General features: G+C 35.6%; 1 protein-coding gene across 1 annotated transcript in view; it reads left to right on the forward strand.

The window, feature by feature from the left end:
• The window catches only part of MSH4 (mutS homolog 4), a 100,237-nt gene that overhangs the window by 2,915 nt on the left and 69,394 nt on the right, over window positions 1–27,928 (forward strand). The window contains exons 2-7 of the mRNA XM_059136620.1: window positions 2,736–2,918; window positions 8,644–8,804; window positions 10,268–10,378; window positions 13,389–13,504; window positions 14,520–14,693; window positions 20,297–20,469. Of these exons, the coding sequence (XP_058992603.1) occupies window positions 2,736–2,918; window positions 8,644–8,804; window positions 10,268–10,378; window positions 13,389–13,504; window positions 14,520–14,693; window positions 20,297–20,469 (918 nt within the window). The remainder of the gene's footprint in view (window positions 1–2,735; window positions 2,919–8,643; window positions 8,805–10,267; window positions 10,379–13,388; window positions 13,505–14,519; window positions 14,694–20,296; window positions 20,470–27,928) is intronic.

The raw sequence follows: 27,928 nt of genomic DNA on the forward strand, positions 1-27,928 counted from the left end.
CTAGGTCACTTCTTGGATGTGATTATCACTACTTCTCCCCTATGCTCCAGATTCCTATTTCAAACTGTCTTCTGAAGTTTCTAGGAGGAGAGACCAATGCACACCTCAGACTTACTATATGATTAGTTGAATTCATCTCTCTACAGTTCCGTGAGCTGTTTCTTAACTCTATCCCTGGATTGTCTGAATCATAAACTTGTAAGACTTCAACAAATTTCTCGTATCATCCAGTTAATAAGTCCTATTTTTTATCTTTTAAATATTTTTTTCTGTTTCTGTGCCCTTATAGGCTCTCATTATTTTATGTGTGAATTATTGCATCAAACTCTAACATTGGTGACTGGAGTACTTCCTGATAAAGTGGGTTTTGTAGGAGAATCAATTTTTAGAAGGAAAATGAGTTTTGTATGGACATTATGAATGTGAATAACCTTTAGGATATCCATATAATCACTCCGAGGCAATTGAATATATGGATCTTGGATTAAGAGAAATTTAGGAGAGATTCAGATTTGAAAGTCACCAGTATATTTGAGGCCAGAGGAGAGAAGATAAAGAAGACACAGCAAAATAGAGGTCAAGAAAATTGGAGGGCAATTAAGACAAGTGACTAAGTTTCCAGAGGGAGCTTAAAATCTATAAGTAACCTGAGGACAAGAAACATCCCTCTCTGTCTCTAGTTCCTGGTAACCAATCCCTTCCTTAGTTCCTTTAAGTCTGTGGTGGAGCACACAGTTTTATGTGCTTCTTTATGATGATATCCTTACACTGCGTCCACACTTTTGTAAATACTTTATCAAATTTCTCAAAGTATCCTAGTTTGAATGTGTCATCCAGTTTCTGCTGGTACCTGTGTAAAGGAGTCTGATTTAGTCCCATGGTGGTTATGGAGAGACAGTGAGGAATTGTGAGAAAGGAAATTTCTTTTTTGGAAAGATCATTGGTGATATGTGAAGAATGGATTAAAGAGGCATAATACTAGAAGCAAGGCCTGAAGAAGATACAGGCTTAAAATGGGCCAATAAGAATAGAGATGGGGAGAAATTTTAGTGGTATTAAAAATTTTTTTTACTAGACTTACTTATTGGGTGTTAAGATTGATGAAAGTGGGGGCGCCTGGGTGGCTCAGTGGGTTAAAGCCTCTGCCTTCGGCTCAGGTCATGATCCCAGGGTCCTGGGATCCAGCCCCACATTGGGCCCTCTGCTCAGGAGGGAGCCTGCTTCCTCCTCCCTCTCTCTCTGCCTGCCTCTCTGCCTACTTGTGATCTCTATCTGTCAAATAAAATAAATAAAATCTTAAAAAAAACTGATGAAAGTGGAATTAAGAATGATTCCTTAGTTTATGACTTGAGTGACAAGGTGCAAGATGTTATAGTTGGCCACAACTGGTAATAAATAAGTTTTGAGGAGAAGATGGAGTATATTTTTTGAACATTTAAAAGTCTGGAAAGATTTCTAAAAGTTTATATCCAAAAGGTAGTTAAATTTAGGGACCTAGAGCCGCACTGATAGAACTTTCTGTGATGAAGAAATATTTTATATCTGTGTGAATATGGTAGCCAACAGCCAAATGTGGCTTTTGAACATTTAAAATGTGGCTAGTGAGGCAGAATTTTTAATTTTAGTTATTTTTTATTTAAATAGTCACATGCAGTCAGTAGCTACTGTATTGAATAATGCATTTATAGACCTGAGAATGGGTCTCGCATTTTTAAAGGGCTGAAGAGTAAAAGAAAAATATTTTGTGAGGTGAAAATTATGAGAAATTCAGATTTTAGTGTCTGGAAGTAAAGTTTTATTGAAACATAGCCATGCTCATTCATTTACTGTTGTCTATGGCTGCTTTTCCAATATAGTGTCTGAGTTGAGTAATACCAGCAGAATGTATGGTCCACAAAGCCTAAAATATTTACCATCTGGCCCTTTATTTAAAAAGTTTGCCAAAATGTGCTTTACAGTTTAAGAGAAGTTAGGGCTTTATATGAAGGTTGAAGGATATAAATAACTAGAAATAGATATTACTAGAGACCAATATAATAGATGAGATGCCCAGAGAAGATGTGTGATGCTAATTTGTGAGAGAAGGTAAAAAGGTGTGGAACGTTGGGAAGCCAAGAGTTAAGAGGCAGACAGAGGAAAAAGAATCTGGCAAAGTAACCTAAAAGCAAGTGGTAAAGGAGAAGCAGAGTTGTCATGGAAGTGAAGGGGAATAGGAGAAAAGACCCCCAATATGTAATTTTAAGAACTTTTATGTGCCAGGACATTAAGGTAGGCTGCTTCATATATATTCTTTCTGATTTTAAGGCAATTCTGTTAAGTGATATATCAGTAGGAAAGTGCCTGGACAGGGAAATGAATCCAAGTGAGTCTAAAACCCTTTTTATACTATTTGTATGGAAGGAAGGAGTTTCAATGAAGTCAAATCAAATGAGGAAAACAGGTCTTGTAATTGCTATATACAGTAAACATAAATGATGTATTTGAAGATTTAGAAGGTAGTTTATGATTCTATCAAGAGTAGTCTCCATTTGAAGAAGCATATTAGTAAGTCCTTTTCCTTATATTTTAGTACAAGATTATTTATCAATAGTACCATTAAATTTGTCATAATTTGCTGTATTTTTAGAAGTCATCAGATAAAGTTTTGTAGACAGTAAACATGATATAAATTATATTGATTAAAATATTGCATAATTCTGAAAATTTAAGAACTGATATTAAATTTTTGAATTTAGGTTCACACTTCAGGAATAAAAGATCTAATGCAGAAAACACATTTGCATCAAATTTTAATTTTGGTACAAGCTCATCTTCTACACGAGATAGTAATTATCCTCAAATACTGAAAACTCCATTGTCTGCTGGAAATCCCCAGAGATCAGGTTACAAAAATTGGACACCACAAATGGGATATTCAGGTAAAATGAAAATGAGTGGAATGTTGATCGAGATGACTTTAAAACTTTTAAGACTTGTAAATTGTAAATTAGGGTGGTTAAGTTCATTTGAAGTTATTTGTAACTAATACAGATGGCTGAAAGAAAAATATCTAGTCCATAATTGAAGGATAATGCTACCCATATCCATAATTGAAGGATAATTAAGTTAATACTACATGTTTCTGATATCATTTGTTAACAAGTGCAGGTCTGCATTATTTTAACTATTCTGACAAAAAAAAAAGAGAGAGAAAACTCTCCCTTTTATACATGATATTTACTGAAATCTAGAAGTTGATCCTGATACTACTATTGTACAGGATTTTTTTTAATACTTAAATTTTAGTTTTTATCTAAATCTAGTTTCTCTTGAAGGGAAAATGGATGAAATAGTTCTTTGTGTGTAAGTATTCTCTAAGGTACATGCAGTGGAATTTCTTGGATACAGGATATATGAATGTATACATTTACAAGATAATAACAAAATGTTTTTCTAAGTGCTTCTACCAGTGTACACTATTACTAGCAACATATGAGAGTTCTTGTTGGTCTGCATCCTCTCCAACAGTTGGTATTGTCAGACTTCTTAATATTTACCAGTCTAGCAGTTGTAAGATACTAACTGTAGTCTGAATTTGTATTTTCCTGGTTATTAATGAGGTTTATTACCTTTTGTGTACTTTTTGACCATATAGCTTTCATTTTTGTGTGTGTGAAATGACTGTTCATGTGTATTATCTATTTTTCTTTAGGTTTATTTTTCTGGGTTTATAGAAATTCTTTATACATTCTGAATATATATTCAGAGTATATATTCTTTTTTTTTTTTTTTTTTTTTAAAGATTTTATTTATTTGTCAGAGACAGAGAGAGCGAGCGAGCACAGGCAGACAGAGAGGCAGGCAGAGGCAGAGGGAGAAGCAGGCTCCCTGCCGAGCAAGGAGCCTGATGTGGGACTCGATCCCAGGACCCTGGGATCATGACCTGAGCCGAAGGCAGCTGCTTAACCAACTGAGCCACCCAGGCGTCCCTCAGAGTATATATTCTTTTGATAAGTACATATATTGTGTATATCTTCTCTAGGTCTGTGACTTGTCTTCCTCCTTTTCTTATGATGTTCTTGGATGAACAGAAGTTCTTAATTTTATACATTTTTAGTCAATGTTCTGTCTCCACTTTTTAAAAATCTTTTACAGTTTTTTTTTTTTTATGTCTATTAGGTTTCTTTCTTTCTCCCTTTCCTCCTTCCTTCCTATTTCTTTCTCTCTTTCTTTTTTTCATAAATTACACCCATTGTGGGGCTTAAACTCATGACCCTGAGATTAAGAGTCACATGCTCTACCCACTGAGCCAACCAGGTACCCTATTAGGCTGTTTCTTTAATTATGTTGTTTACATCTGTATCACTAAAGACTTTTATGTACTTATATTAAAAACTCCCAGTATGATTGTAGACTTGTCTGTTTCTCTAGTAGTTCTTTTATTCTTTTTTTTTTTTTTTTTTTGCATATTTTGAAGCTATTTTAGTAGGAGCCCAATAATTTAGCATCGGTATGTTGTAGTATGAAATGACTCTCTTCATCTCTAAATATAATTTTTGCTTTAAAGTTTATTTTGTTGGCTATTAACATAGAAATTCCTTTTCTTTAGGTTAGTGTTTATATGATACATATTTCTGAAATTTTTGACTTCCAGACTTCCAGCCTTTGTACCTGGTATTTCCTATGCTTAGGAACACTCTCTTCCCCTTTTCATACAGTCAATTCTTATTTATTCCTCAAGTCTAAGCTTAAATGTTTTACCTTTCAGAAAGCTTTCTGTAATCCTATAAGTCTAGGTTGAATCTCTCTGCTAACTACTCCCATTTTACTTCACATTTTACTAATGATATTGTTATTTTAATTGTCTTTTTTCTCCACTGCGCTGTAAAATCCATGAAGGCAGAGACTAGCAGTCTGGATCTAATTTGAAGATAGAACCATATAATGATTTAAACAAGGGTGATTTAATATAAAGAATTATTAAACTATGATAGAAGACTCACTGTAGGATAGAAGAAAACTCTGTAAAGTACTCTAGAACTGAGGGGAGGCCCAAGAGGTCATATTTGGAAGCAGGCTCTTTTCAGGATTCATCTCCAAGTCTGGGGTATAGATCTCCTTGGAGAAAGTGAACTTGAACCTACTAAATGGCAGAGGCTGCAGGTTTGCCATTTGCTCATTTTACAAGATAATAACAAATTGTTTTTCTAAGTGCTTCTACCAGTGTACACTATTACTAGCAACATATGAGAGTTCTTGTTGGTCTGCATCCTCTCCAGTGGTTGGTATTGTCAGGCTTCTTAATATTTACTATATACTGACCCCCCGGGAACTGTTGCTAGATGGGGAATTTAACGTTGATCTCTGCTGTTGGTAGGTTAGGTACTCTCAGTGTGGTTGACCAGGTCAACCTTGGTAAGAGGAGGTTCATGATGTTGAGCCCATGCATATCCTTGCCACCATGGCTGCTTTGTTCATAGATTTACTAAAGAAGCACTGGGTTGGCTGGGAAAAGAGGCTGGTTGACATCCATTGAGTGTATCATTTTGTCTACCTGATTATTAAGAGTTCCCTCTATAATAGTTGCCCTTTAGTGGGCATTCACATGAGACACAAATTTTTTCAAAGTTTATGCCCATTCAAAGAGGTCCATCTGCATACTTTCCCCTCAGCTTTTCTTATTACCTTCTAATCCCGTTTCTTCCTAGTCCCTGACTATTCAGGTAGACCATTACCAACTGCTTATGAATGAGTCTAAATCTGTACTTCTGGTATAGTACTACCTTATCCCAGACATGGTAGATAACCAAAGGTTCTGGTCAAAGTTCTGCTCAACAAAAGATCAAAGTGAATGAAACCGCTAAAAAAATTAGAATAAAATACTAATGCATATCAAATATCTCAGTGAAAGAGTTTTATAACAAAAAAGCAAAGGAAGAAATTATAAAGTAAAAAGATTATCTATACAAAAGCAGAAATCTTCAAGTTATCAGATCAAGATTGATTGGTAGCAACTATAAATCATTTTCATTGATTTACAAAATTTTCATAAACAGATGGAAAACATGTAGATTTAATAAAAACTGTAGAAAAAGACATGAACATCTCAAAAGAAAATATAGAAAATGAGTGGATATGTTAAATCTGTTCAATTTTGACAGCAATTTTCAAAAATACAAATTTAAGTGTCAGTAAATTAAATTGGGACTATAGGGGAGGGGAGGGAAAACTGGGAATAAATCAGAGAGGGAGACAAACCATGAGGGACTCTGGATTCTGGGAACCAAACAAGGTTACAGAAGGGAGAGGAGTTGGGGGATGGGGTAACTGGGTGATGGGTATTAAGGAGGGCACTTGTGATGAGCACTGGGTTTTATATGCAACTAATGAATCATTGAACATAATAATAATAATAAATACAAGGAAAAATGAATTAGTAATAATAATATAATACATTTCAGAAGTTAGTAATGGTAAAGACACAGTAAAATTGATTTTTCTCATATACTACTGATGGAATCAAAAGTTGGGGAAAAAAAAATTGATAAAGGGGCACTTGTCTGGCTTAGTTGCTAGAGCATGTCTCTTAATATTCAGTGTTGTGGGTTTGAGCCCCATGTTGGATATAGAGATTATTTAAATAAAATTTTTTAAAAATTTTGTATAATTCTGAAAGAAATTTGGTAATACAAATGCGATCCTTAACAAATGGTTTTCCTTTGTTCTAATAATTGACTTCTAAAAATCTACAGTAACGAAACAATAGACCCACAAAAAGCATTAGGCACTAGAGTGCTCATTATATTATTACATCAGAGATAACAGTATAAGCATTCTTTTAGAAGTTTAAGGGAGATATCTTCTGAGTCTACCAAATTTCTATTGGAACTTGGTATTTATTTTCCAATTAAAAATAGGAAGGTCGTATTTTACTGCAGAATTTAAACTGCCTTAGATCTAATATAAACTCATACATCTAATATAAACTCAATCATAATGTATAAATCAGATGGCTTTCCTAGCAAAGAGAGTTTGGAAATCTAGACATAATATATTTTTAAATGAACTCTTAAATTGAGTATTCACTAAGATTACATGATTGTTTAATTTTGTAGGCATTATAATAGAAGAGTAGAAAAAAACGAATCTAGGTCAGGGGGGTAGAAGAGAGAAGAAATGGGTTCTATTGAAAGATTGACAAGGGAATCAAAAATAAATTTGCTTTTTGACAATAAAATTTTAGGTATTTTTGTCTGACTTTTTTTCATCTAAGAATAATGCCTCATATTTAAATAATTTCATATACTTTACCAAAACCCCTTTTATATTACTGCATTTAGTTCTTACAATAATTGTGAAATAGGTTTGGTATTTCTACTTTCAAGATGAATAAATGGTAGCTTTATAAAGGTTTAACAATTTACCTGAATATTCATTGTTTGTAAGGCATAGATCTCAAAATCAGTAATAGTATGTAAAGGTTAGGAGCACCAGATCTGGTGTCAGGCTGCCTGTGTACAAATTCTGACTTTACTAGCTCCATCTGTGCTTTAGTGTCCTTGTGGTAGATGGAGTAAATAATGATATCTATTTGATAGAATTGTGAAAATTAAATGAGTTAATTCAAATAAAGAATTAGAACATTCTTAGCACTTTGATAAAGTATTATAATAAATATATAATACACATAATTATATATAATATAAAATAAAGTATCCAGCATTACACACATAGTTACATATAATTGGAATTTATAGTTACATAATATTTTATTTTTTTTTCAAGATTTTATTTATTTAATATGAGAGACAGAGGCAAAGGGAGAAACAGGTTCCCTGCAGAGCAGGGAGCCAGAATTCTATCCCAGAATCCTGGAAACATCACCTGAGCTAAAGACAGACGCTTAACCCACTGAGCCACCCAAGTATCCCTATAATATTTTATTCTTTATAAAATGCATTCATATCCATAATCCCATTTGATCCTTTCATTACTAGTTCTTGAGTTAGGGCAGTTATTACATTTTGTGATTTTTGATTATTTATTATGAAGTAATTTGCTCAAATTCATACAGCTTTTAGATCCTAGAGTAGGATAAATAATCTAGGTTTTCTCATTCCAAATTCAGTTTTCCTTCTTAACTTTATTCCAATGAAATGCAAAATAGGACAATGTATAATTGTATAATTTTGAAGTTAAGTTTTGGCAGAATACTTTGAGAATTAACATTGTTATTTGGTCTGGATATGAGAAGTTGTTTCCTGATGAGGAAAAAAGGGTTATTTCCTTGGATATTAAGAGCCATGTCCTGAACTTGATGCTTGAGATCTTATTAAAAAGAATGAGATCAATTGCGGAGGACCACAGGAAGGGAAGGAAACTGAATGGGAAGAAATCAGAGAGGGAGACAAACCATGAGAGACCCTGGACTCTGGGAAACAAACTGAGGGTTACAGAAGGGAGGGGGGTTGGGGGGATAGGGTATAAAAGAGGGCACCTTCTTATGAGCACTGGGTGTTATATGTGACTAAAGAATTGTTGAAAACTATGTTAGAAACAAATGATGTACTATATGTTGGCTAAGTGAACGTAATAAAAAAAAGTAAGAATGAGAACACACTGTTATTAATATTTATACATTTTCTTTAAAAAAAAAATTAACAGCTCCATCATCATCTGCAGTTTCAACAAACTCCCCATCAGTTGTTGCAGCTGTTGTAGAAGGTAGAGGACTTGCCAGAGGTGAAATAGGAATGGCAAGTATTGATTTAAAAAGCCCACAAATTATATTATCTCAGTTTGCAGACAACACAACATATGCAAAGGTAAGTATTTATACTCTTAAAAAATGGTTGACCTAGTGAGCACTATGTAGATTTTCAAGTCCCTGCTTTCCTAATTAGTTTACTTTTTCATGGAATAACAATTATTCACAATTGCACTAAAGTAGGCTACTCTGAATTAAAATTGTTTTACATCTGATTTTATTTTTTGAATGTATTTTGCGAAAGGGTTGTATTTGAATTTTATTTTCCAGAGTTCAGGGAAACTGGTCTTATAGGCCAGTCATAATTTGGCATCTTCTTCCCTTCACTTCCTATCACTTATCATTAATTTGGGCCACTGGCCTGTTGTCATGAAAATTTCTGTCACTTACCAGGTAGAAGTCATCTGCTTCTAATCTCTATATTCTAAAAAGTTATTTGACTCAACTTCTATTATTAAATATGTATATGCTATGTTATTTTTAGCATTTTATTGTTTTTTTTCCTTTTCCTAATTCTTCTTTATGGTTTCTCAGTACATTGGTTTCCTTTTCTTACCTAATAATTAATTTTTTAATATAGCTATCAAACTCCATGATACTAGTACTGCGTCTCACTTTATCTCTGGGTATTTCACATTTTTATGCAATTTAAAAAAACATAGGAAAAGCTTTTTTAAAAACAAATGTTTGGCAGATTGACTAAGAATTTCTGTGTCTGGGGTACTGGGTGGCTCAGTTTAAGCGTCTGCCTTTGGCCTCAGGTCATGATCGCGGGACCCTGGGATTGAGACCCACATGGGCTCCTTGCTCCATGGGGAGTCTGCTTCTCTTTCTCCTTCTGCTCATGACCCTGGGATCGAGACCCACATGGGCTCCTTGCTCCGTGGAGAGTCTGCTTCTCTTTCTCCTTCTGCTCTTTTCCCTCACTCGTGTTCTCTCTCGGATAAATAAATAAAATATATATAAAAAAAAAAAAGAATTTCTGTGTCTGGGATAGTTCCAAGAAATGTACCTGTATTGTGAAAAGTAAATTGTAAAATATGAGTTTCTCATCTGTGTTTCTATACTGTTCAACTTCTAAGCTTTATCAGTGTGGTCATATTGACTGAATCACCATAGTTACACTTTTGAATGTGTTTATTTATTTTATGGAGATGGATAAAATACCAAATAGAAGAATTTATTTTAAAACATCTTATTTTAAGAATATATATCTGATAAGTTCAAATTAATTTTTAAGCTTAGAGCTGTTACGAATTATTGTGAGGTAAAATATAGCCTATGTTTATGATATTTTATTTATATGATATATATGTGAGATATATTTATATATACATATAGAATATATGTTTAATATATCACTATTAGAAATATATTTTAACTGACATATATAATTTGAACAGTGTAATTTTGTGTATCTGTGAGTTATAAGTACTTATCTCTCAGAAAAATATGCCTCTTGTTTGGTTTTGGAGAATCCTAAGCTTACATTGAAGAAATTATTTATTCAAATGATTTTAGGTAATCACTAAACTCAAAATTTTATCACCTTTGGAAATAATAATGTCAAATACTGCTTGTGTTGTGGGGAATTCAACTAAATTGTTTACTCTCATCACAGAAAATTTCAAGGTAAGTGATTTTCATTCTCAGTAGTAACATTCAAATCTTACCTTATTTAAAATCTATTCTATGTTAGCTTTCTGGAGAACAATAATTTGAACAACTATATATTTACCGTAAAGTGCTCACTAAACACAAATCTGAAGCTAAAGAACAATTAGTATATAAAATAAAAATGACAGGGCTTCCACTTATTTGATTTGGCACCCTTGATCTACCTTAAACAAAAGGGAAACTGTTAGCACTAATAAGGAGACTTCTCAGAGTATACAGGAGGCAGACCCTTAGCAAAAACAGATTTCCTTAGGTATAGCTGTGTGGAGACTAGGTTTTGTGCTACCAGACTAGTTGAAATTGAAATTTTTGTTCTAGGAGATAGCACTATCAGCAAATACTTTTTTTTTTTTTTTTTTTTTTAGAGAATTTGATTTGTATTACAGAATTATCTTAGCTTCCCCTGGTAGCATGTATTCTTTACAGTTAACCTACTATTCTAAGCCTCCATATGTGGGACTGTGGCAGGTTAAGTTTTCTGGAACTTGATCTAATGAATGCTCTCTCTGCAAGCAAGAGCTTTTCCAACATGCAGTTTGCTTCTTTCCTCTAGCAAATATTTTGGGCAATGGGGTCTGTAGTTCCAGACTAAGTAGGCAGCATGGCAGTTGGAATAACCACCTGAGAAGTGCAACTTATTTTCAGAATATACTATATTTTTTTATGTTGGTAGCCTTAACTTTAACACATTTGGTATCAATCTGAGATTTAGAGTCCAATGAGTTCTTTATTGTTCTTAATATATTCAGCATTTGCAATTATATAAGATTTCTTGTTGTGCTCTTAGAGATCCTGTGTAGTTCAGCTGTCTTTGATGTATTGCTAAAAATGACGCCTATTGTCAATCTGTTGTTTCTATGATACAGGTCTCTTTATCTGTTACCTCTTTTATTCATTACTTCAAACTTCTTTTCATTACCTTTATTTATGTATATTGTTTCAACTTTTGTTATTTTGCTCTGCTTAAGCATTTTATTTTTTTTTTATTTTTATTTATTTATTTTTTTTTTTTAAGATTTTATTTATTTACTTGTCAGAGATAGAGGGAGAGAGAGCGAGTGAGCACAGGCAGACAGAGAGGCAGGCAGAGGCAGAGGGAGAAGCAGTCTCCCTGCTGAGCAAGGAGCCCGATGTGGGACTCGATCCCAGGGTGCTGGGATCATGACCTGAGCCGAAGGCAGCTGCCCAACCAATGAGCCACCCAGGCGTCCCTGCTTAAGCATTTTAAATCTTGGGTTGTGACAGTAATTCAACTTAAAGTAGCTTAAGTTAAAAAAAAAAAAAAAAAAAGCAAGCAAGCAAGCAAACAAACAAAAAATCCAGAAATGTATTGGCTTATGTAACTGAGAAGCCAAATTGTTGGATAAATCTTACCTTACTCATTCCCACCACCATCTACCTTCTTCTTTTTTTTTTTTAAATTGTAGGTTATTTCTGTGAGGCTTAAGATAATTATGATGGCTACAGATTGATATGATATCTTACCCAATTCAGAGAAAAAATGTATTCTTCCTTCCAGTTTCCATATATAAATTCCAGGGAAGGACCCCAATTGGCCCTGCTTTGTTCATATTCCTACATGTTAGACAATCACTATTTCTCAGGGTAGAAGCACTATGATTGATTAATCCCTGGTCATTTGTTTTCTGTGGGACACAGGTCTGTAATCGACAGTTATGAAAACCACATGGAGTATAAAATAGATGAGTCCTTCAAAGGCAAAAATAGCATATATTCACTGCACTTGAGATGTAGGGCAGTATGGCATAGTGCTTAAGAATAGAGGAGTCAGACTGAGACTGCTTATTTCAGATCTTGACTTTAAGTGATCTTGTGCAAGTTAAGTTATTTAAGTTTTTTTCATTAGTAAAATAGGGACAATAATCTACCTCCTAGAGACTTGGTATTTTATATAATGTAATTAGCGAGATGACCTCATTGATAAGGTTACATTTGGGCAAAGTCCTAAAGAAAGTAAGAGACAGAGCCATAGAAGTATTTGGGTTAAAAGTATTATAAGCAGAAGGGAAAAACTAATATTATTAACATTATTCCCACACTTACAATAAAAAAAAAAAAAACCTTCATTAAAAGAGAAGCACTATGAAATGGAAGGGTTTTGTAGCCAGAGAAGTCTAAATTCAAGTCTCAACTCTGGCATGTATCAAATGTATGATGTTAGAAAATCTACTTGACTTTTTAGAATTTTACTTGTAAGAAAATTGTAGTTAAAACAAGACATATCTTGGAATTATTGTGAAGATTAACTGAGATAACTTAAACACTCTTGGTGCATAACAAATTCCCTAACTTCTCATGAGTTGTTTTTTGCTGTCTTATAGCTCTTTCATAGTTCATTGTTACTTTTTATTATTTTTCTTGTGTATTATTTTTATTCAGAGTAGGTAAACCTTTTATTCTATAACTTCATGCTTCATACTTCCCCCTACTTTTTAAAAAAAGTTTCATTATCTCCTTTTCTTCTAAATAAATTTACCTCATGTAAATAGCATCTTATAGATTTGGTAGCTAGAATTGATGTTTTCTTCCTCTGCAGCTAATACATTATAAAGATCTGCTCTATCTCAATTATGATGGAATATGTAACACTAAATATAAAAGTTGGGTGGTGGTGGAGCTGGAGAATAAAATTAGTAGAAGACAGAGACTCTCGTGTTTATTTTTTATTATTGTACCTACCACATCCAATTAAATATCATGTGACTATGGTCTAATAAGAGCTATAGACTGCCATAATTCACTTAGCAAAACAGATAATCATTCTCTTTTTCTTAAATCATTAAGCAAATATTCTATTTAACTGGAAAATAATAAATAATAAAAAAGAAACTTTATACAATATAAAGCTACCTACATATGTACTTGCCTGCATGTGTTTAAGAAAGCAGTTTTGGGCAACTGCATGAAACTTAAAATTTATTTTGGAATTAAAACTTTTTTTCAGAATGTTAATTTTACTACTATCCAAAGGAAATATTTCAATGAAACAAAAGGACTAGAGTACATTGAACAGTTATGTGTAACAGAATTCAGCACTGTCCTAATGGAGGTTCAATCCAAGTAAGTTATCATTTAGGGAAAGTAATAAATCTATAGACTGACTTCCATGAGGGCAAGGTCTTTTGTCTGTTTTGTTCTCTGCTGTATCCCTAGAAAAGTGCCTGGTTTATAATACACAGTCAGTAATTACTGAAATAGTAAAACAGCTAACTGAAATTTATATACAAGGCATATTTTGCTAACTTAATTTATATAGAAATTTTCCAAATTGGTCATAATCTATTGCTGTTGTGGTTGCTGCTCACTTTACTCAAGTAGCCAGGGTAACCTAGAAATGTGAGGCACAGAGCTGTAGTCCTGTTATTTCATACATGTGCTCCTAAGGGATTCAGCTAGGACAGGGAATGATATTTTCAAAAAGGATATATTTTTTAAGATTTTATTTATTTATTTGACAGAGAGAGAGAGAGTGAGCATAAGCAGGGGCAGCAGTGGGCAGATGGGGAGAGAGAAGCAGGCTCCTGACTGAGCAGGGAGCCCTGCATTGGGCTCCCTGCCAGGACCCTGAGATCATGACCTGAGCCAAAGGCTGATGCTTAACAGGCTGAGCCACCCAGGCACCCTAGAAAGGATATTTTTTAGAACATACTAAATAGATACTTTCTTTGAGTTAGGTTGTACTAGTGACTAAGCTCACCAAGATCCTAACATACTTTTCTATACATAGGAACCTCCTAACTCTGTCAGACTTTTTCAACATTATTTGAATTCTTAGAATGGTACATTGACACATACCACCACTGAATATTGTTTTCCAACATGTGATTTATTAGAGTCCTTAAGTGTCAGACTTCAGAAAATTGTCTGTTCTATGAACTTTTATGGTTTAGAGGTTATTTAGCAAGTTTTCAGAAGTAAAGAGCACTGAGTGTGCTTTTTCCCTTTGAATTTAAGCAATGCTATGCAAATATTTATAATTTTCCTAATAATGAGGTGAAATAAATGTTTTCTTTTATAGCAATACTTTTTATTTATTCCAAAGATTTATAGTGATGTTTCATTGGTCACCTTTCAGGTATTACTGCCTTGCAGCTGTTGCAGCTTTATTAAAATATGTTGAATTTATTCAAAATTCAGTTTATGCACCAAAATCACTGAAGATTTGTTTCCAGGGTAGTGAACAGACAGCCATGATAGATTCATCATCAGCCCAAAACCTTGAATTACTAATTAATAATCAAGACAGTAGGTAAGATCATCCAATTTTTTTCTTAAAAAATATATCAGTATATTTTATTATGTCCTATTTTTCTATGAATAGTTACTTTACATTTCTTTAAATTGTTTGATGTATAAATAATGAATAAACATACCTTTAATTATTGTGTCATTGTTGCTGAACTGCTTAGATGTTTCACAAAAGTCAAATTTTAAAAAGATATTTGTATGAAACAAGAAAAACAAACAGTACATTTCAAAATAGACAAAGACTTGAATGGACTTTTCTGCAAAGAAGATATACAAATGGCCAATAAGCACAGTCATTATGGAAATGCAAATCAAAACTACAATTAACTACTTCACACTCATTAAGATGGTTATTATCAAGTAAATAGAAAATAACTATTGGCAAAGATATGGAGAAATTTGAACCCTGGTACATTTATCATGAGAATGTAAAATGGTACAGTCATTTTTGAAACAGAATGGTGACTCATCAAAGAAGTTAAACATAGAATTACCATATGATACATCATTCCACTTCTAGGTGTATATACTAAGAAGAAAGCAGAGACTCAAAGAGTTACTTGCATACAAGTGTTCATAGCAGCATTATTCACAATAGCCAAAAGGTGGAAATAAACCAAATGTCCATCAATGAATAACTGACTAGATAAACAAAATCAGGTATATACATGATGTACAATGAATATCATTTAGCCTTAAAAATGAATGGAATTCCAGGGGCACCTGGGTGGCTCAGTCTGTTAAGTGACTGCCTTCAGCTCAGGTCCTGATTTCATGGTCCTGGTATTGAGCCCCCGTGTTGGGCTCCCTGCTCAGCAGGGAGTCTGCTTCTTCTCCCTCTGTTGTTCCCCCTGTTTGGGCTTTCTCTCTCAAATGAATAAATAAAATCTTAAAAAAAAAATGAGTGAAATTCTGATAGATGCCACAAGATGTATGAACCTTGAAAACATTGTACTAAGTGAAATAAACCAAACACAAAAGGAAAAATATTTTTTAATTCCACTTAGATATCTAGACTAGGCAAATTCATAGAGACAGTAGACAAAAATGATCAGGAACTTGGAATAGTAGGGAGTGAGTTGTTACCGTTTGATGGATTCAGAGTTTCTGCTTGGGATGACAAAAAAGTTCTGGAAATGGGCAGTGGCAGTGGTTGTACAATATTGTGGGTATATCTAACAGCACTGAATTATGTGCTTCAAATGATTAAAAAGGTAAAATTTATGTTATGTGTGTTTTACCACAATAAAAAGAAGATACTGTATCTAGATTACCACAAAATTAGAATAAGTATCTTTAAAAGCATCAAGTCCAGGAAATTTAAGGGGCTATGTAATTATTTGAGAAAGTAAGAATAGTTGAATCACTTGATCTATGGTATGACTAGATTGCTGGTTTTATTGGTTTCTTATTAACTTTAATTAGAGCACCAGGAATATTGATGGTAGGCATGAGAGATAAAGAGATAGGGAGAGGCGCGCGCGCGCACACACACACACACACACACACACATGCATGCACACACACAATGTTTGTAGATTTCATAGTGGGTTACTTAAAGTAGAATTAACATGTTAATAGAAAATAATCAACATGGTGGTTGTCAGGCAGAAATGCATTAATAAGGGGTCAGTTTGGGACAAAGAATTAATGAGCTATGATTTTTCTCCTTGAGGAATTAGTCTAGAGGAGAAAACACAAAGACAGTATTATTAACGTGTACTAAGTATGGTGATAAAATTTGCATAACAATGTTGGGATCAAAGCAGAGAGAGGGTTAAGGGTAAAAAGGAAGTAATTAGGAAAGGCTTTCTAGAGGAGATAATACCTGAGGTAAGTTTTGAAATATAAAAGTTATCCAGATGAAGTAGAAAAGGTGAAAAGTCAAGTCTTAAAAGCATTATTTCCTTTCCTTTTTTTTTTTTTTTTTTAAAGATTTTATTTATTCACTAGAGAGGGAGAGTGAGTGAGAAAGAGAGAGAGAGCACAAGCAGGAGCCCGGGGGTTGGGAGGTGAGGGGAGAGGCAGAGGGAGCAGCACACTCCTCACTGAGTGGGGAGCCCAAAATGGGGCTCCATCCAGGGATTCCGAGCTCATGACCTGAACCGAAGGCAGACACTTAATCAACTGTTGCACCCAGGCATCCTGAAGGCATGGCTTTCTTTTCTTTTCTTTCTTTCTTTCTTTTTTTTTTTTTCCAAGATTTTGTTTATTTATTTGAGAGAGAGAGATCACAAGTAGGCAGAGGCAGGCGGGGGGGTGGGGGCAGGCTCCCTGCTGAGCAGAGACCGCCCCCCCCCTTGCCCCCCGATGTGGGGCTTGATCCCAGGACCCTGAGACCATGACCTGAGCCAAAAGCAGAGGCTTAACCCACTGAGCCACTCATGCACCCCATGATTTTCATTATAACAGTATGATATGTGCAAGGAAACTAAAGCTATTTAGTATTATTGGTAAAGTGCAAGTTCAGAATAAGTAAGCTTGGAGTAAATAATCAGCTTCTGGTAATTAAATATAACATTAGACATCAATGAAAGGGATAAAGTGATTATGATTTTTAGTATTAAGAATATTGAAGGGAATAACAAGCATTTTAGAGAACTGAAACCTTAAGGTGCTCTGTGCAAATTTAGAGCCATAGCTGTTTCAATATCTCTGTTACTTTGTGTATTCTTATCTTGGCTTTACTTTCCATTATGTGGAATTGCCAAACATTATTTGCTGTTGCAAACTTAGAAACAAAAGCTGTCTGATTTTGTTAATCACTTATACTCTAATCATCAAGAGCAGTTTAAATCTGTCTAGGTGCTATTGATACTATTTTAGTATTATTACTGTATATAATGCTTTTAGTGATGCATCAGTATAGTGGCCTCAGTTTCTTTGCAGTTCCATTGAATGAGGATGGTCTAAAATTACAGCCTTAATTTATAGTTAATTGTGGCTTTATTCCTCTTCAGCTTAGTGAATAATATTCTTTTCTTCCTACTTAAAAAGAATTAAAATAATACTATCTGGAAAAATTACTCTTGTCATTTACTTTCTATGTTATAGTAACACAAGAGTAAGATAGAGAGTCAGCAACTAAGGCTGGTAATTACCACAAAGTGTTTTATAACTGCCTCATTTCATAGTTCATCATTATTTATTATTATCATTATTAAACATTGCTTGAGTTCCTGCTATATATTACATGATAGGATATTTGACCTCTAAGAGTTCATATTATTGTTGAAAGTGAAAATTGAGAAGTCTTTCCACAGATTTGAACCAAAGAATATCAGGTTAAAAGATGGATATTCGACCTGCTGAACTATCTGGATAGCTCTAACATTCCGTAAACTTGTCACCTACCTGTTCAGAGCAGTTTCACCCTTTGATTTCTATAGCAAGTGGCAGGTTTGGGTATGCTGCTCACTTCCTTGGTTCCTGTAGATGTCCAGTTCTCAAAAAGTAAATGCCTGTGATGACCCCACCCCCACCCCGACCAGGCTTGATTGGAGTAGTTCTCTAAAAATTTGTTTAAATTGATATACCAGGGGCTCTTGGATGACTCAGTTGGTTAAGCAACTGCCTTCAGCTCAGGTCATGATCCTGGAGTCCTGGGATCGAGCCCCACATCGGGCTTCCTACTCAGCTGGGAGTCCACTTCTCCCTCTGACCTCTCCCATCTCATGCTCTCTCTCTGTCTCATTCTCTCTCTTTCTCAAATAAATAAATGAAATCTTAAAAAAAATTGATATACCAGGGTACCTGGCTGGCTCAGTTGGTAGAGCATATGACTCTTGGTTTCAAGGCTGTGAGTTCGAGCCCCCTAAAAGTTTACTTAAAAAAAATTGAAATACCAAAAATCTGCTAGTCTGATGACTAAGTTAAGAGTCATTCTTGTTTTCTACCCCCTCGCAACCCATTTCAGTCCACTAGTAAATCCCCTGACTCAACCTTTGGAATACATACCAATTCTGGATCACATCTTACCATTTCCAAGGCTACAACCCTAACCATTACCTCCATCATTTTAGCCTGGACTACTATAATAGCCCCTAACTTGTTTCTCTGCCTTCTTTTTACCCTCCTACACTTAGTCTTTTCTTGATCCAGTGGGCAGACTGTGATCCTTTTAAACTAGAAATCAGATGTTGGAACTCTGCAGCTGAAAATCTTCCAGTGGCTCCATTACATGTAGAATAGAGTCCAGACTCTTTACCATGCCCTACAAGAACTTCTGTGTCCAGGCCTTTATCAGCTTCTTCATCTTCCTCCATTTTCTTTCACTTGCAAAGTCCCACCGACCTTGATCTTCTGTTTGGTTCTAGATCCAAAAAGCCTTCCTGGGATTAAATTACTGTTCTACTTGCCCCCCCTCTTTTAAAAAAATTTTTATTTATTTATTTGATAGAGAAATCACAAGTAGGCAAAGAGGCAGGCAGAGAGAGAGGGAAGCAGACTCCCTGTTGAGCAGAGAGCCCAATGCGGGGCTCAATCCCAGGACCCTGAGATCATGACCTGAGCTGAAGGCAGAGGCTTAATCCACTGAGCCGCCCAGGTGCCTCTATTTGGCCCCTTTTAACTACTAACTCTTTTCTTGTTATTTAATTATTAGGAAACCTTGGACGAGTTAGTTAATTTCTTTGCATTTCAGTTCCTTATAAAATGTGGTTAAATATAACATCAACTTCACACTGTGGTTATTAGAATTAAATAAATTAATAAATGTAAAGTGCCTGGAATATTGCCTGGCACATACTTAATGTTCGATATGTTACCTACTCTCAACATAGTTGCCAACATCATTTCCATCCCATCATCATCTTTGCATGGATATCTTTTGAATTCAACTACCAAATGTACATATAGGTCTCAATCAACGAGCTTAACTAAGGAAATCTCCTGGTCATTCTCTATGCAGTCCTGTTCTATTTGTTTAACACTTTCTGTACCTGAAATTATTTTCTTTCTCTTTGTTTGTAATTCTCTAACTTCTTCAATTAGAACAAAGTGACTATATTAAATATTTATTTTTTTCAGTGTGAAAGCTCTGCCCCTATAAAAGGTACATTACTGATATCTTGCTAATATTGATGGAATGCCATGGACTACAACATTTTATATTAGTCTGAATATTTTAGCTGAGCTATAAAAATATCATTTAATACAAAACGATATTGTCTACCCTTTGTTAATTAAAGCATTGTCCATTGATAGCATACTTGGGAGCTTAATTGAAATATATATTCTTTGGCCTCATCTCAGACTTAGAGTTTCCTGTGTGATTTGTATGCACATTATAATGTTTGAGAATCACAAATGTAGATTAAAGGATTATTTAGAAAGATAAATGGTCGGGGTGCCTGGGTGACTCAGTGGGTTAAGCCTCTGCCTTCCGCTCAAGTTTTGATGTCAGGGTCCTAAGATGGAGGCCCACATGGGGCTCTCTGCTCAGCAGGGAGCCTGCTTCCCTCTCTCTCTCTCTGCCTGCCTCTCTGCCTACTTGTGTGATCTCTGTCAAATAAATAAATAAAATCTTTAAAAAAGTTAATTGGTAACTTCTTTGGATTTTATTTTTTATACTTGATGAAATTTTCCTTATTTGTGTTTTCAAAGGAATAATCACACACTCTTTGGTGTTCTAAATTATACTAAGACTCCTGGAGGAAGTAGAAGGCTTCGTTCTAATATATTAGAACCTCTAGTTGATATTGAAACCATTAACATGAGATTAGATTGTGTTCAAGAACTACTTCAGGATGAGGAACTCTTTTTTGGACTTCAGTCAGGTAAATGAATATCACCTAATTTTATGAATACAAATTATTAAAAAATGCATTGTCTTTTTATAAGAATACTAGTCATATTGGATTAAGTTCAGCCTAATAACATTATTTTAACTTGATTACATCTGCGAAGATCTAATTTCCAAAAAAGATCACGTTTAGATACCAGGACTATCTTTCATACCTCTACTCTCCCAACCATTCCACCTGGTGTTCTGGTATATGAAAATCTACGAGGCATTGAGCAAGCTACAAAGAGTCCTTTTTTTTAAAAGTTTATTTTCTAGTAATCTCTACACTGAGCATGAGGTTCAAACTCACAACCCTGAAATCAAGAGTTGCATGCACCTCTGGAGGACTAAGCCAGCCAGGTGCCCCACAAAGAAGACATTTTTAACAGTACTCCTTTTCTTGTTCGCAACATCTTTTTGGCTGACCTATACCTGGCATTCCATGTAATACATAGTGCCTAAAATATGAAGTTATTTAATTATGTAATATCAGTCAAACTCCAACAATAATCAGCTTTTTAAACTTTCTGTGACCAAATATGCAGTTGCCCTTCTCCTGCCTGTAGTTAATTGCTCCACCTATATTCTGGATACTGCCTTTGTACTCATTTGTCTCCTGTATCTTTAATATTTTTCCTCTCTTCCTCCTGTCTTTCCTATCTTTGTAAAACAAACAAACAAACAAACAAACTCATTGGACTTTACCTTCTCCAGCTACCACCTTATTTTTCTGCTCTCCCAATTCATAGGTAAACTTGTCAAAAGACAGATTTTCTGCAGTCACTATCTTCTTTTCACAATATTTCAGTGTACTATTTCTGTGCTCACTATGTGAGATTCCTCTAGTCATGGTTACTGTAGCAAATGTTGTTGGTTCTTTGTCAAGATCCTTTGTCTTTTTACCTTTCTGTGTACCCCTTTTCTTGCTCCGTGTGGCTTTTGCTTCTCCTGGCCCACACTTGGAGTCTCTTTGGAATCCTGCCCCCAGACTATTAGCATTTTGCTTTCAAGAAGCGTGTCAAAAGAGCCTTGCAGCCCTTAAATCCAGAATTCTTCTATAGGATCAGTTGAAGTACCTTCCATAGATCTTTGCCTGAAATTATACTTCTGCTTGACTTTTTTTTCCCTTCCCCATCCTTCTCTCTTCTCCCGATTTTTCTTGGAAGCAAGTTTTTAAAAAAAATTTAAATTTTAGTTAACATACAGTGCAATATTGATTTCAGAAGTAGAATTCAGTGATTCATCACTTACATACAATACCCAGTACTCATACCCATCACCTACCTAGACCATTTCCCGCCCCCCACCTCCCTCTATCAACCTTCAGTTTTTCTCTGTCATTAAGAATCTCTTGGGTGCCTGGGTGGGTCAGTCAGTTAAATGTCTTTCTTGGCTCAAGTCATGATCTCAGAGTCCCAGGATAAAGCCCTGGGTCATGCTCCCTGCTCATCACTCTTTGCTTCTTCCCCTCCCTCTGCTGCTCCCCTCCCCATGCCTATAAGCATGCTCTCTCTTTCTCCCTCTCTCTCTCAGATAAAAAAATAAATAAAATCTTAAAAAGAATCTCTTAGTATTGGTTTCCCTCCCTCTTTTCTCCCCTCTCCCATATGTTCATCTATTTTATTTCTTAAATTTGGAAACACATTCTTTTTTCCCCCTTTTTTTCACTTGAACTTATGACCCTGAGATCCAAGACCTGAGCTGAGATTAAGAGTTGGACATTCGGGCGCCTGGGTGGCTCAGTGGGTTAAGCCGCTGCCTTCAGCTCAGGTCATGGTCCCAGGGTCCTGGGATCGAGTCCCATATCTGGCTCTCTGCTCAGCAGGGAGCCTGCTTCCCTCTCTCTCTCTCTCTGCCTGCCTCTCTGTCTACTTGTGATCTCTGTCTGTCAAATAAATAAAATCTTAAAAAAAAAAAAAAAAGAGTTGGACATTCAACCAACTGATCCCTGGAAGCAGATATCCCTGGAAGCACATTCTTGATAAATCAATTGCACATCAGTCCTCATGTCAAGATCTCCTTCTTTTTTTTTTTTTTTTTTTTTTTTTTTTAAAGATTTTATTTATTTATTTGACAGAGAGAGATCACAAGTAGGCAGAGAGGCAGGCAGAGAGAGAGAGAGAGGAGGAAGCAGGCTCCCCACTGAGCAGAGAGCCCGATGCGGGACTCGATCCCAGGACCCTGAGATCATGACCTGAGCCGAAGGCAGCGGCTTAACCCACTGAGCCACCCAGGCGCCCTCAAGATCTCCTTCTGAAGAACTCAGCCTAAGGCAGTCACCTAAAGATTCATTGTTAAATTTAATGGACACATATTAGTTCTCTTATTTGAGCTCCAGCTTACATGATAGTGCTAAATATCTCTTTTTATTGAATTACTGCCTTTCTTTGTTTTTGCAATTATACAGTCTCCTGATTTTCTTTCTACTTCTTTGGAGTTTCCTTCTTTTTTAGCTCTGAAACTCATTTTTTAAAAAAGTTTATGTAACAGGAAACAACAAATATTAGTGAGGGTGTGGAAAAAGGGGAACCATCTTACACTCTTAGTGAGAATGCAAGCTGGTACAGCCACTCTGGGAAAACAGTGTGGAGGTTCCTCAAAATGTTAACAATAGAGCTACCATATGACCCAACAAATGCATTACTAGGTATTTACCCCAAAGATACAGATGTAGGGACACATGCACCTCAGTGTTCACAGCAGCAGTGTCCACAATAGCCTAACTGTGGAAGGAGCCGAGATGTCCTTCAACAGATGAATGAATAAAGATGTGGTTCATATATACAATAGAACATTATTTAGCCATCAGAAAGGATGAATACTTACCATTTACGTTGAAATGGATGGAACTGGAGGATATTATCTCTAAGCAGAGAAAGACAATTATCATATGGTTTTATTCATATGTGGAACATGAAGAATAGCACAGAGGACCATAGGGGAAGGGAGGGAAAACTGAATGGGAAGAAATCAGAGAGGGAGACAAACCATGAAAAACTCTGGACTCTGGGAAACAAACTCAGGATTACAGAAGGGAGGGGGGTTGGAGGAATAGGGTAACAGGATGATGGGTATTAAAGAGGGCACGTGTTGTGATGAGCAGTGGGTGTTATACACAGCTAATGAACTGTTGAACACTACATCAAAAACTAATGAGGTACTATATGTTGGCTAATTGAACATAATAAAAAAAAAGTTTATGTTAATATCCAGTCAGAACCAACTGGTTATTTCCCTCAAACTGTTACCTATAGGGATTTCCAAATAGACCTCAGGACTGAATACTTACTGTCTTGGAACATCCTCAGAAAGCTCTATCATTGATCAGATAACAGAGTAAAAACATCGGAGTCCTTTCTTTCAAATGGAAAAGGGAAAGACTTTTGAGCCTTTTCTTTTCCCTCTGCATCTTCTTTATAGATTTCTGTTCCTTTGCTTATTCCCTAAATGCTAAGCCTCTTCAAAGATTCGTCTTAGGTTGTTTTTTTACCCTGTGTATTCAAATATGACTTACCTTCCTGGCTTTATAATTATCACTCACATATTCATGACTTCCTAATCTGTATCTCATACCATATATCTCTACAGACCTTTAGCCCCATCTGTCTTATTGCCTACTGAGCACTTGTTAGATGTTCCTCTAATATTTTAAATTCAGTGTACCCAAACAGTACTATCTTCCCTTCTGAGTCAGTCTTCCTGATTTCAGTGAAGGGCTCTACATCCAGCCTCTTTATCAAGCCACATACCTGGAAGTCATTTTTTTTTTAATTTTTTAAAAAAGTTTTATATATTTGACAGAGATAGCACAAGCAGGGGGAGTGGCAGGTGGAAGGAAAGGGAGAAGCAGGCTCCCAGATGAGCAGGGAGCCCAACTCAGAGTTCAATCCTAGGACCCTGAGATTATGACCTGAGCTAAAGGCAGGCACTAAACCAACTGAGCTACCCGCAACCCCCCCTGGAAGTCATTCTTAACACTTCTCTTACCTGAAATCAGTCATCAAATTCTGCAAAGTTCTTTCTGTATATCTTTTTTCCTCCATTTTATTTTATTTCTTTTCAGTGTTCCAGCATCTGTTATTTATGCACCACACCCAGTGCTCCATGCAATACATGCCCTCTTTAATACCCACCACCAGGCTCACCCAACCCACCACCCTCCTCCCCTCCAAAATCCTCAGTTTGTTTCTCAGAGTCCACAGTCTCTCATGGTTTGTCTCCCCCTCCAATTTCCCCCAACTCACTTCTCTGTTCCATCTCCCAATGTCCTCCATGTTATTCCTTATGTTCCACAAGTAAGTGAGATTATATGTATATCTCTTTGAATGCATTGCTTTTATCCCCAGTGCTGCTGGGCTGGGAAAAATTTATCTATGTATTGAATTATTGCAACAACTTCCTATTTGATCTCCCTCCTCCAATCTTTCTTTTTATGGTGTCTTCTCTGTACTGCAGCCTGAATGATCTTTTGAAAATATAATCCTGAGAATATCACTCTGTATTTATTTCTTATTGTTAACATAACAAATTACCAAAAATTTAGTGGTTTAAAACACCATGAATTTATTATCTTAAGTTCTGGATGTCAGAAATCAGTTTTATTGGGAAAAATCAGTATGTTAGCAGTCTACATTCCTTCTGGAGGCTCTATGGACAAATCTATTTCTTGCCTTTTCCAGTTTCTAGAGTCTGTGCAGATCAGTAGATGGCTCATGGGCCTTTTGCCATCTTCAAAGCCAGCAGCATAGTATCTTTTCTACTTTCTGACCTCTGCTTTTATCCTTGTATCCTCTCTTTGTCACTGATCCTCCTACAACTCTCTTCGAAGGACTCTTGTGATTACTTAGGGAACCAAAAATAATCCAGATTAATCTCTCCATTTCAAGATGCTTAACTTAACTCCATCTTCAAAGTTTCTTTTATCAGGTAACGTATTTGCACATTCCAGGAATTAGGACGTAGATGACTTTGGGGGCTACCACATACACACTTGCATAAAATTCTTCAATCTCTTCTCACTTCTTTTAGGATAAAATCCAGACTCTTCTATATGACTCTTTCCTTGTCATCTTTCACAGCATGTCTTGCTACTCCTTACTTTCCATTCTGCCTTTTAATAGAATTAAACTTCTTTCAGGTACTTGAGCAGATTCTCTCATGTTTTTTAGTCTTTGTAGTCTGTACATTTGCCTAGACTCTTTCTTCTTCCTTCCCTGTGACGCCTTCTCCCAAGCACTCCTTAACTAACGACAGTTCATGCTTTACCATTCCAGCTTAGATGTCACTCATGTGACATTTCTGACTCCCTAGGTTTGTGTTAGGTACCTTTTCTACATGTTTCCTGGAGTGCCTTGTTATGCCACTTATCTTACTGGATTGTAAGTGCATGCTTTGTTGGAGGATTCCTGTACTAGGCTAGGATATAACGGGTATTCCTATTTGTTAAACTATTGATTTGTTGTTGAACCTCTTGAAAATTGTATTTTATTGTTCCCAGGGTTATGTTTTAAAGGGTGTGATATTAATGAAAAACTTGAGTTTTCTTTGAAACTTTAATTTTGATATATTTTATAATTTCTTTTAACTGACAGTTTTAAATTTGCATCTACAAATGTTAAAACACTTCTATGTTTCTATATCTTGACAGTTTATAATTTATCTCAACATGTAATGAAGTAGGGGAACAGGAACAGAGCAAGGTGGGAACGTAATTTTTATAACTTATTAAAATAGGAGAATCCGAATCTCATTAAAACAACAACCTATGAGTTTAGTAGTTTGGGGGTGGAGTCTTTTGGGTTTTCCATATAAAGAATCATGTCATCTGCGAAGAGAGAGAGTTTGACTTCTTCATTACCAATTAGGATACCTTTTATTTCTCTTTGTTGTCTGATTGCTGTTGCTAGGACTTCTAATACTATGTTGAACAAGAGTGGTGAGAGTGGGCAACCTTGTCGTGTTCCTGATCTCAACGGGAAGGATGCTTTTCCCCATCATTTGAGGATGATATTTGCTGTGGGTCTTTCATAGATAGATTTTATGAAGTTCAGGAATGTTCCCTTTATCCCTATACTTTGAAGCATTTTAATCAGGAACGGATGCTGGATTTTGTCAAATGCTTTTTCTGCATTAATTGAGAGGACCATGTGGTTTTTCTCTCTTCTCTTATTAATTTGTTCTATCACACTGATTGATTTGCAAATGTTGAAACTAGCCCAGGGATGAATCCCACCTGGTTAGGGTGGATAATCTTTTTAATGTGCTGTTGGATCCTGTTTGCTAGGATCTTGTTGAGAATCTTAGCATCCATATTCATCAGTGATATTGGTCTGAAATTCTCCTTTTTGGTAGGGTCTTTGCCTGGTTTGGGGATCAGGGTAATGCTGGGTTCATAGAAAGAGTCAGGAAGTTTTCCTTCTGCTTCAATTTTTTGAAACAGCTTCAGGAGAATAGGTGTTATTTCTTCTTTGAAAGTTTGGTAGAATTCCCCAGGGAATCCATCAGGTCCTGGGCTCTTCTTTTTTGGGAGGTTTTTGATCACAGCTTCAATCTCGTTACTAGATATTGGTCTATTCAGGTTGTCAGTTTCTTCCTGGTTCAATTTTGGGAGTTTATAGTTTTCCAGGATGCATCCATTTCATCTAGGTTGCTTAGCTTATTGGCATATAATTGTTGATAATAACTTCTGATGATCGTTTCTACTTCCTTGGTGTTCGTCGTGATCTCTCCCTTTTCATTCATAATTTTATGTATTTGAGCTTTCTCTCTTTTCTTTTGGATTAGTGTCACCAATGGTTTATCGAGCTTATTGATTCATTCAAAAAACCAGCTTCTAGTTTCATTGATATGTTCTGCTGTATCTCTGGTTTCTACCTCATTGATCTCAGCTCTAATCTTGATTATTTCCCTTCTTATGTGTGGAGTTGGTTTGATACAATAATTCAGCAAGGTGGCAGGATACAAAGTCAATGTACAGAAATCAATAGCTTTCTTATACACTAATAATGAAAATACAGAAAGGGAAATTAGAGAATCGATTCCATTTACTATAGCACCAAGAACCATAAGATACCTGGGAATAAACCTAACCAAAGAGATAAATGATCTGTACTCAAGGAACTACAGAACACTCATGAAAGAAATTGAAGAAGACACAAAAAGATAGAAGACCATTCCATGCTCTTGGATCGGAAGAATAAACATTGTTAAAATGTCTATACTGCCTAGAGCAATCTATACTTTTAAGCTATTCTGATCAAAATTCCACCAGTATTCTTCAAAGAGCTGGAGCAAATAATCCTAAAATTTGTATGGAATCAGAAGAGACCCCGAATCGCTAAGGAAATGTTGAAAAACAAAAATAAAATGGGGGGCATCACGTTACCTGATTTCAAGCTTTACTACAAAGCTGTGATCACCAAGACAGCATGGTACTGGCATAAAAACAGACA

The sequence above is a fragment of the Mustela lutreola genome, chromosome 10 (assembly GCF_030435805.1).
Source record: "Mustela lutreola isolate mMusLut2 chromosome 10, mMusLut2.pri, whole genome shotgun sequence".
Taxonomy (NCBI): Eukaryota; Metazoa; Chordata; class Mammalia; order Carnivora; family Mustelidae; genus Mustela; species Mustela lutreola.